At 47.4% G+C, this 11,092-nt stretch overlaps 1 protein-coding gene across 4 annotated transcripts; it reads left to right on the top strand.

Annotated features, from left to right (window-relative positions):
• The first annotated feature begins 299 nt into the window (after positions 1-299).
• On the top strand, positions 300-9,949 carry LOC132472909 (LIM domain-binding protein 1-A-like). Of its 4 annotated transcripts, none has more exons than XM_060072755.1 (11): positions 300-681; positions 2,706-2,808; positions 3,420-3,464; positions 3,689-3,764; positions 4,402-4,504; positions 4,591-4,763; positions 5,094-5,216; positions 5,400-5,492; positions 6,140-6,263; positions 6,775-6,941; positions 8,081-8,501. In XM_060072755.1, the coding sequence occupies exons 2-11, from the start codon at positions 2,789-2,791 to the stop codon at positions 8,303-8,305; spliced, it is 1,149 nt and encodes a 382-aa protein (XP_059928738.1). In that variant the 5' UTR covers positions 300-681; positions 2,706-2,788; the 3' UTR covers positions 8,306-8,501. The 4 variants fall into 4 exon arrangements, with proteins under 4 accessions (XP_059928738.1, XP_059928739.1, XP_059928740.1 ...); XM_060072756.1 differs by having other exon boundaries at positions 305-681; positions 6,793-6,941; positions 8,081-8,498; XM_060072757.1 differs by lacking the exon at positions 8,081-8,501 and adding an exon at positions 8,987-9,949 and having other exon boundaries at positions 318-681.
• Positions 9,950-11,092: the final 1,143 nt, after the last annotated feature.

Below are 11,092 nucleotides of genomic sequence, written 5' to 3'. Positions count from 1 at the left end.
CTTTCTTATAAAATAAATATTGAAAGCATATAACTGCATTAATGAAATGTAAATGTTGCCTCTACATTAGTCATATTCATTTCTGGGATGATTATAAATGAACCAGCTTCTTGAAACATTCAGTGGTCCTATTGCCTTTAAGTACGACATGATTATTGCATGATGATTTTAGCGCTGCGTTCACGGTAAATGATCCTCTATTACTGCACGTTATGGTATTTGCCTAGTAGTGAGTCAGTTGAAATGACTGCAGTGGCGAAAGCCTTGCGATATTGGGTAGGCGGAGTGGTAATCTATGTTTTGGAGGGGGGATAGCATCAGTCTGGGGTATGGAACAAGCATTGGGGGCGGGGCCATTGTTCGCTCCTCGGTTGGCAGGAACAAAGAGGTCTCGGTCTCTACATGTTTAGTAGTAGTTGTAGTAGTAGCAGATAGATAGATAGCATCACCCCCGAGAAGACAAATGATGCTCGAAACCCACTGGCTGCGACGGTGGTAACAAATATACCGACAGCGGGACCAAGTACCGTTTGTGATTTACTTCCCCCCCGTCCACATCTCTTTATAATTTGGGTCGAGGAATCGTAGTAGCCTCAAGGTTGAAGACAGATCGGCAGCTCCCCGGCTAGCAGGAGGGCTAGCTTGCTGCAACACCGCGGTTCGGTGAACCTTTCTCTTCAGGTAACTTGACGTCCACACCTAGACGGCTTTAAGTATTTAAATCGCGTACAACAAATGCAAAGTGAAACTGCGATGTGTTCTCAGTAAGCTATGCACAAATGGCGGCGATATTTGTGTAACTAATGCAGCTTAGCAATGGCATCCGTTCTGCAAATGGGTAACTGTTAATAAATGCGGCCCTGCAATGTTTGGTTGGTGTCCTGTCAAAACGACTCCCTAGTCAAACGTTTGGGAGCTATGTACTGCAAGCATAATCAATGAAAACAGCTAAGATGAAGAATGGAGCCCATCACGACTGCCAATCTGTCAAGATATACTCGAATCGTGCAATTTTGTTATTGCTTCAGGCCTAAAGAATAAATACACACACAGCGGGATTACGTTGTAGCTCAACACTTCTTGCATGTTAATACCGAACTCTCATCTCACTGATACATCTTGACAAGATGATAGAAGACTACATCATCTTCCCCAAGATGCGACAGAATGTGTTGGACCTGCCGCCATTCACTACAATGCATCATCTTATTGCCCACACACCTGATTCATAACAACCTTAATGTAATGTTATTGCCAATCACATTTTTTTTCTTCAAAATTGAAGTTGCAGTTAATATTTAATCATGTGGTTGATCACGTAGCTCGAAGCATATGTTAAGTGTGTGTGTGGAGAGGTGCTCAGAAATGAGACAAAAGACGCGTAAACTGGTTTATAAAGAAGTGTCATGTGTCTTGTGCTTTAATGACACCATTAGTCCGATCTCCTGTCTATTGTACCTGGCTGATCGCTAATGAGGTCATCACAAAGTGCAGCGAAGTAGGGAGTGGTGCCTGGGAGATAAGTAGTGGTGCCTGGGAGATAAGTTTGTGTTTCTGTATAATGGACCCCAGACTGAACAAAGGCTTATTGGACAGGTCTAACCTCTGTTTGGGGTGCTGGTGTTGTGTTATAGGCGGGTGGGCCTTAAGGTCATAGTTGATTCACAGAAGAGGGTCTTTGTGGGGCCCCATTGAGCATGTTCTGCCCCTTAATACGGTGGATAAGGATGACCCCAGAGGGCGGTTCGATGGGATGAGCAAGGGGAAAGGTTATATATAATATAGCTGTCAGAGAGATGCCCTCAAATGGAATAATTGTGACGCGAAGCAACGACCCCCTGTCACTAGTCCGCCCTAGTCCTTCTGTCTCTCCCCTTGCCTCTTCCATTCGTTCATATCATGCAGCCACTCTGACTGTCTCTCCCTCCATCTTTTACATTATTATTATTATTATTGACCTACCTCTGTCTCTACACAGCCCACAGAACAAATTAGAAGTTTGTAGTCTGGTAATGTAAAACAACCACCGGCCTCAGACAAGCTCTCAATGTTCGGCTGTCATCCAGCAGGGATGGTGGAGATGGTTGTGATGGTGGAGGAGATATTTCCTTAAGCACTCCCTGCATGTTGCTGTATGAATGGCTTATCTAGGCAGACGAGAGTTAACAACAGCCGGGATAGAGAGTAGGGGGATGGGTGAGAGAGGCAGAGAGAAGGGGGGGGTGGGACACACACACACACACACACACAGAGAGAGAGGAGTGTGGTTAGGATCACATGAAATGGGGCTGTATGAGACCGAGGGAGAGAGGAGGGTTCCATATAATGAGGACAATACCAGAACACAAAGAACAGAGCGGGCCCTGACTTAGCAAAGATCCCTTGCGTTTTATAGTTATGATGATGGTTTTCAGATGTATGTCATTGTTAGAGCTATGATGATATTTTTTTGTGTTTTCCCCATGAGAGATTATGTTTATTCTTCTGTGTGTGTGTGCGCTGCCACAGACATGCATTAGGTAATGAGGGGGGAAAGGCGCAGATGACTGTTTGGGGCCAATGTGCTTTAATTTGAACCAATCCACACGCATTAGATTGCTTAGAATATGCTGTGATTTAAAACGATCTTAATCTTTTAACAATCGTAATCCCTGCTAAATCTCTGCCCCCCCTCCCCCCCCCCCCCCCCCTCCCCTTCTGTGCAGGCTGCTCGTCAAAGTCATTCAAACTGTACTCCCCCAAGGAGCCCCCCAACGGGACCACCTTCCCCCCCTTCCACCCCGGCGCCATGCTGGACAGAGACGTGGGGTACGCTGCGCCCTCACTGGGGGAGACCGGACGGTGGACGGCTAACTCACCACTGGGGGGGGGGGGGGGGGGCAGGTCCTACACCCCCTCAGCAGAACAGGGTCCCATGACACCAGGACCGTCCTGTTGAAGCAGGACGGTCCTGGGGGGGGGGGGGGGGGGGGCAGAGCAGGATAAGTGATGATGGGCCTGGACTTAGTTATCAATTTAGTGTTAAGAATGGGTGTTCTTCAAAGGCTTCTATGTCCTGAGCTCTTATTTATAAAAATATATGTGCAATAGCACATTTGCAACACTTAATGTTGTTTATTACCCCCCAATGTTTCTGGATTTGCATCTTGTAATGGCCATTTAAGCATTATTATAGAATTAATTCTGTAGCACTTAAATATTGGCAGAAGTAAAGAAGGCTCCTTTCATGGATCGTGCTTGTTTGTACTTTTCTATGCACATTTTAAGGCGTGCTAATCTGCTCCCGTCAGAACTCTTTTACCACAACAGAAATAAATGGCAACTCTGACGAATCGTGTTTTGATTTGCGGTATCCCAGTGCCTCTGATCTGCAAAGTAACGGCTTTTCTAATTATGAATATTATTTTTTCCATTTCCAGGCCTACACCTATGTATCCCCCGTCGTATATGGAGCCTGGGATGGGGTAAGTTACCATGTGCTGTTGGCTGTTTGTAGCCAATTAATTACCACGCATTTTACTCACAAGGACAACATTCATGGATGTCCTTGTGTCAATAACACAGTCAAGCGCAGTGTACAGTTCTGGACGTTGCCTGTAGCTCATAGCGTCGGTTAGCGCTGGGTGGCCAGCCACTGCACCCACAATGCACTGCAGCGTGGTGATGTCGTGTTCCCGTTTGGTTTCAGGAGACCCACGCCGTACGGGAACCAGACAGACTATCGGATATTTGAGCTGAACAAAAGGCTACAGAACTGGACCGAGGTGAGACAGCGGTCCTCTCGCTGGAGTACGAGTGTACCACTCAGCTGTGCTTCTGTCTGGATCCTGTTGGTTTCTTCACCGTTTCCCCCGACTGAATTCGGGTCTGAGAATAGTTTTGGATGAGTCAGTCGGGATGGTGGTCTTCCAGGGTCCCTAGTCCCTATATATTGGTTTCTGTGGCTCTTTATGTTTTCTTGCCCCTTAGTTCCAGTGTTTGTTGCGTACAGTGCCTTTAACGGTTTAATGGCAAACAAAGCCTAGAATATGAGTTGTTTACATGGACGAGGATGCGCTGGGAACTGGTTTTGTGGCTCCTTTATTTACTGTCAACCCTCCGTGGCTCTTCATTCAATCTGATTCAGTGCTGACTTCCCGAGGAAGCCGACCTTGCACGCACTGAAGTAACAAATGTTTGTGGGAAGATACTCAACCATGGTCTCAAAGAACAGGGTCAAGTCAAACAAGGTTTACCTTGTTTTCATGTCTGAACATTTTGTGACTTTAAATTTAAAAGTGGAAAACACAAATACGCCAATTCTGATTTTAATGATTCTGAAAACAGCCTTTTGGTTTAGCCTTTGTTTCTCATTACGCATTTCCCAAGGAGTTCTGAGTGGTTCCTGTGTCTTTGCTGCAGGACTGTGACAATCTCTGGTGGGACGCCTTTACTACAGAGTTCTTTGAGGATGACGCCATGCTCACCATCACGTTCTGTCTGGAAGACGGCCCCAAACGATACAGTAAGACTCGAAAGCAGCCTCTAACATATTCCCGCGACTGATTAGCAAGGATGGCGATTATACTCAAACCACATGTCCTTCTGCAGCCATCGGCAGGACGTTAATTCCGAGGTACTTCCGAAGTATCTTCGAAGGGGGCGCCACTGAGCTGTTCTACGTGTTGAAGCACCCCAAGGAGTCGTTCCACAGCAACTTTGTGTCCCTCGACTGCGACCAGTGCACCATGGTGACTCAGAACGGGAAGCCTATGTTCACTCAGGTAACGGAAGGAGAATGGTGGAACCCTTTTCCTTTATGGTACATTTACCTTCAGGGCTACAATGGCAATCGCGGTTGCGTTCGAATGCAGTACAGTTACACGTGATGTCGACCACTGAGGGTAAAAAAGGCAGTGGTAGACTAGGCAGCTTTTTGAAGAATACAAAAGTGGTTTTATTAGCCATGGGCTTATCTCTGTACAGAACAGCCTTTCTCCATTGAAAGTAATCATGGACTCTTGTGCAACACGGGATTCACCATTGTAGTGTGAAGCGCTATTGAGGGTATGTGTCCTCATTCCGGCATGTCTGGATGTGTTCCTGGGCTGAAGGTGTGCGTGGAGGGCCGGCTGTACCTGGAGTTCATGTTCGATGACATGATGAGGATCAAGACGTGGCACTTCAGCATCCGGCAGCACAGGGAAGTCCTCCCAAGAAGCATCCTCGCCATGCATGTGAGGCTCACGCACGCACCTACACACACACACACACACACACACACACACACACACACACACACACACACACACACAGGCACAGGCACACACACAGGCACACACACAGGCACACACAGGCACACACCTTCATGCATAACGTACGGTGTTCTTGTTTGTGATTTTAAAATGCTTTGCTTCCAGTCCAATGGCATGCAGGACCCCCAGATGTTGGATCAACTGGCTAAGAACATCACGAGATGTGGCCTCTCCAACAGCACGTTGAACTACCTTCGGGTGAGCTGACCGCCTCAGGAGACATTAATTTATTTATATTGTTGAATGTTCACAGAACCGTGTGATGGAGTGACACGTTTTTATTTTATTGCTCATGTGTGATGTTGATGTTGTGTTGGCTCGTTGGTCACGTGTGGTCTCTATGTTGTGTTGGCTCGTTGGTCCTGTGGTCTCTATGTTGTGTTGGCTCGTTGGTCACGTGTGGTCTCTATGTTGTGTTGGCTCGTTGGTCCTGTGTGGTCTCGATTGTGTGTTGGCTCGTTGGTCCTGTGTGGTCTCTATGTTGTGTTGGCTCGTTGGTCCTGTGTGGTCTCTATGTTGTGTTGGCTCGTTGGTCCTGTGGTCTCTATGTTGTGTTGGCTCGTTGGTCCTGTGTGGTCTCTATGTTGTGTTGGCTCGTTGGTCCTGTGTGATCTCTATGTTGTGTTGGCTCGTTAGTCACGTGTGGTCTCTATCTTGTGTTGGCTCGTTGGTCCTGTGGTCTCTATGTTGTGTTGGCTCGTTGGTCCTGTGTGGTCTCGATTGTGTGTTGGCTCGTTGGTCCTGTGTGGTCTCTATGTTGTGTTGGCTCGTTGGTCCTGTGTGGTCTCTATGTTGCGTAGGCTGTGTTCTGCACCTGCTCACGGTGCTGTGCGCTGTGGTTGCAGCTCTGTGTCATCCTGGAGCCCATGCAGGAGCTGATGTCCCGGCACAAAACCTACAGCCTCAGCCCCAGAGACTGCCTGAAGACGTGCCTCTTCCAGAAGTGGCAGAGGATGGTGGCACCACCAGGTAATTTGCCATGATGTCAAACCAAAACCATCTCGGAATAACCATCACACATAACACTTTTACCCATTGGTATTTTATGATATCATTAATCGATCTCTTGTTGGCCTCAAAACATAGCAAAACATAGCAAGCTTATTGAGTGTAAGGAATTATTCTTTGTGTGGCCTCGTTCTAATCGCAGATGGGCCACAATAGTCTGGGGGTTTGGGTTGCTTCACTCCGTAGGTCTTTCATTTTAATCCCTGAATTGCAGACTGCCGACTTCCTTGAGCAACTCTTACCCGTTCTTTATATGGCATATTAAATGATAAAAATAGTCTCTAAAATGAATAAAAAGCAACGACTTAATTCAACAAAAACATCCCAAAGCTTTGTCTGATGTCACGACACCATAAACACCGAAAGAACATTGACTGAAACACATCCCGACCTCCCTCCTAGGAGGGCGGGACGGGGGGGGACATCAATACCAGCCCTAGACTGATGTGTCTTATATCGTCTCGCCCTGTTGTCCCTTCCCCACATGTAGCTGAGCCGGCCAGACAGGCGCCCAACAAGCGGAGGAAGCGGAAGGTGTCCGGCGGCAGCACCATGAGCTCGGGCGGCGGCGGCGGCGGCGGTGGCGGCGGCGGCAACAAGAAGAAGAGCCCTGCCAACAGCTTCGCCCTCTCCAACCAGGTACCTGTACCCCCATCCTCTCCCTGACCATTGACCCTCTCCCAACCCCCCCCCCCCCCCTCCCCTCCCCCTGCTCTGACGCTGCCCCTCCAGGCCTGGGGGGGAGGGAGAAGGAGACTAGGGGGGAGGAGGTGAGGTAGCAGGGAGAGAGGGGCCTTTTTGTCCTGTGTGGCTGGGAGGGGGGGGGTCTAAGTGGGCTGGGTAACAGGAGACCTAGGATCGTATCTTGGTTCAGAGTGGAAGATGGAGAGGCTTTTGTGCGGCGAGGGCACGGTTGATTTCCCTGTAATAATGAGAGCCCTTCGGTAGCCACTGGAGCCCCTGGTCTGGACCAGTGAGGGGCTGTCCCTGGTCCTCTGAGGCCCCCGGCTGATGGTCATCTTCATACATGTATTTTTCATAGAGGCGGTGCTAAGAAAACTCCAGACACAGGCCTGGATGTGTCTGTCTGCCTAACCCCGTCAGTCTGCTTGACTTGGCTCTTTTCCTTGGTCGGTGGTCTGGACCCCACTGCGCTCCAGTACCACAACACTGGGCAGCGGCCTGATGTACGGGATAAAGCCTGACAGAGCAGAGCACGCCCATCGTGGCGCCGCCCGCTGGCTTCCTATTGGTTAGGGGACCCGAGGTGGAATGAAAGCCCCGGTTTGATTGCAGCGCTGAGATGATTGGAAAACAAGAATGAGAATCATGACCTGCTGCTGACTGGAGCTGGGGACCAGGGGGGCCCACTTGCTGGCCGGTAGGGAGCCCCAACACTCCCCCCAAAACCCCCCCACTTCCTGGAGGAGGGGTGTGTGAAAGGGGGGCAACGGCACATCAGCTTTTGATGTGATGACGATCAGGGAGCCTTGGGATGGCGGAGAATCAAACCTCAGCTCCTTATGGCCCTGGTGTCAACACGGGGGACAAAAGCATTATCATTTCACCATGATGATCATCACCAAAGAAATGCACATTAAAACGAATTTCAAAAGAAATCGTGTCACACCTAGTTTTTCTGCTCGAAACTTTATTATACTTATTATAATATTTATTTTATCAAACAGCAATTTAAATTCCATCCGTGCAGTCAGTAATTCCGCGCACCCCCCTGTAATCCAGGGATAATGTGTCCCGGCCCTTGCTGTCCCCTTTAGGACGTGATGATGGTGGGAGAGCCCACTCTGATGGGAGGGGAGTTTGGTGACGAGGATGAGCGTCTGATCACGCGGCTGGAGAACACGCAGTTGGAGGGGGCGAGTGGCCTGGACGATGAGGACAGTTTCAACAGTTCCCCCGCGCTGGGCGCTCGCTCGCCCTGGAGCGGCAAGGCGCCCTCTAGCCAGGAGAGCAAGAATGACAACTCCCAGTCGTCCCAGTAGAGAGCTATCGCCACTGCCCCCCGCCCACCTCGTAGCCCCCAAAGCAGCTTAAAGAAAGACAAAGAGCCGCTGGATGTCATGAGCGACGCCATCGGGAGGAGGGGTCTGCGGATAGTTGAATTGTGTCATTTATTTTGTGTGTGTTTGTAACCAGAGGGGAGGGACGGTCGTGTAAACTGTCAATCAAAGGCCCTTTGGTCATCGGGGGGGGGGGGGGGGGGGAGGGTACAGTGAGGCTCTGACCTCACTGTACCCCGCCAAAACGCCCTCATGTCCCTGCACGTGCTCAGTGGTGAGGTGGTCCGTCGTGGTCCCGGCCTCCTCAGCCCCCCCGTGTCTCCAGGTGCGTGGGCCTGCCGGGTACCGTTCCTCCGCTCACCGCCGTGTTCGAGCTAGAAGGAAGGGTTCGCCATGGCGACCCGTATCGCCGGGTTCTTGTTCCAACCTGGGGTCCGTCCTCCTGCGTCTGCGTTGCCGTGACGACGCTGCCCCTCGCTTCTGTCGCTGTGCTCTTGTCAGAAGGGGGAAGCAATGCTCAGCTTTCCATTTACTCCTCTCTCTCCCCCCCCCCCCCAACCATACCCCCTTTCCCAGTCTGTACAAAAACTAATGTGTGCACTCTCTTTGAGTACTAAAATTCAACGATTTATATTTTTAAACTCAAATTATTTGTTTTTGTAGGACCTGGTTGGAACAAAAACCTGTACAGGGCCGGAGCTTGAGGACCGGAGTTGAGAGCCACCACGCTAAATCTTAATCCCATCCACACAAATACTGACACACACACACAAACACACACGCAAGACACTGACTGACCCACTCCAATGCAGCCGACACACCCCCTTACACTCGGAGCATGATGGCAGCGGTACCAGAGTCGTTACGGACCGTGTCTGGACCAGAGCACCACATGCTACACAAGTGGGATTTCTCTCTTTTAGTTTGGTTTCTTTGTTTCTATTATTATTATGTTTTCAATTGGTTTGGATTTTTTTTTATTTTTGTAAACAATTTCTAAAAAAAAAAACAAGAATAAAGTCAAGACTAGCAAACGTAATAAAAAAAAACAAGAAAAAAAAACTACAAAACACCCCAGAATATTCTTTGCACAGTTTTTTCCACAGTGACACCAATCTATTTTTCCTATGAATCGATGGTGTATTCTTGTTCTTTCTAATTGCTAATGTACCAACTGTATACCATCCTAAATCTGTTGTGGGAGATCGCTCTGTGTTGCGTATATTGTAATATTACTGTTGAATCATTCTTACTGTGGTGACGACTGAACAGCAATGCAAATCCATGCTTAATGTCATCAGTGTGGGACATCAACTCGGTGGATTGAAATGTACTGATGTGTATTCCTAGCAGTGATGCTATGGAGTTGTATGGCTTAATGTTTTAGTACTGCAGACCAGTTTGTCTGAATTTCCCACGGCGTCACATTGGATAATGGTTTCCTTACTGACTCCACCTGCTGTAAAATCAGTTGACGTGTCATTGCCAAGTTGTTTTTTTGCTTAGTCTATCTGGAGAGTGTTCACTTTTAGGAAAACTACACAGGAAGTTTGAAATTTGCTACTTTAAAAAAAAAGAAACAATTTTGACAGGATTGTAAAATAATAAAATACTTTTTGTATTGAGTTTCCCAAGAATGTTTTTCAATCACAAATGAGAAAGCTGCAAACCAAGGAGCTACATGTAATTTAAGATAATGCTAATGCTATGCTATTTGTTTGTATAACATATTTTTGACCCTCCCATGTTTCTGTGTATGTACTTGTATATTTTCGGTAATAGTTATTTGTAAGTTATTTTATGTACCCCGTCCCCCCACGTCTCATATACCTTGACAAAGCCCATCTCATGTAAAGAGATAAAAGGCTCCTAGTTTTGTTTTTTTTACCCGACTATAAAAGGAACAATCACTGCTAACATACATTTGGGGTCATGTTAGCAAACCTATTTATTTTTCTAGATTCAGCCATTTTATTTAGGCCGACCTCAAGTGTGCAACATCTGTTATATTTGTCGTATTAAGTCTAGTGAGTGGCAAGGTTGGTAAATGAGAAAATGCTTGTGTTTTAAGTAAATGCATTTTTGACGTTCCTAACAATTTAGGGACGACCATGGTCATTTTATCCAGAGTTCTCACTAATACATTTGTTTTGGGTAAATTCCACTTCTGCTAGACACATCATTGGAGAAATTGAAATGTCTGCGTGTTCAATTTCTTGTAAGAATCATAATAACTTTTTGCAATTAACTGGAGCAATTACCCTTTCTTTCAAACCATTGCTTTTTTGCAAGTTTCGATGGGTTATCCATTTGATGTATCAACAGTTAAAGTCAATAACTGACAAATAGTGAGCAAATATTTTAGTACTTGTAAAATATGCTCTACCTCTTAATTACTGGTGTACAAATAGTTTTTGTCACAAAAGGAATTGTGATTCTGCATACACAGAATTAAAATATACACATCACCGCCACTAGGGGTCTCCAATAACACAGACAACCCGATCACGCTCACGAGTTTGGTTCCCACCTGGCTAGTTGCCCGTGGGCGTTTTCTCGAACACTAGTTGTCGAGGGATTTGTGGGACTATTGTGTTTTAAAACCTCTCATCGGCGTCTTAATCTCTGTAATCTACCCGTCGGTCCTAGCAGTGAAAGAAGAAAAACCCTATATATTACCCGAAAAAACGTCCCCGTGACCCTCCCAACACATGCTGAGAAAATTGTTCTATCACAGACCTGAAACAACAGCGCACCCATAGCTGGTTT

The sequence above is a fragment of the Gadus macrocephalus genome, chromosome 15, assembly GCF_031168955.1.
Source record: "Gadus macrocephalus chromosome 15, ASM3116895v1".
In the NCBI taxonomy this organism is placed as follows: domain Eukaryota; kingdom Metazoa; phylum Chordata; class Actinopteri; order Gadiformes; family Gadidae; genus Gadus; species Gadus macrocephalus.
The sequence above is the reverse complement of the archived record's forward strand: the minus strand, read 5'-3'. Positions and strand labels throughout refer to the sequence as shown.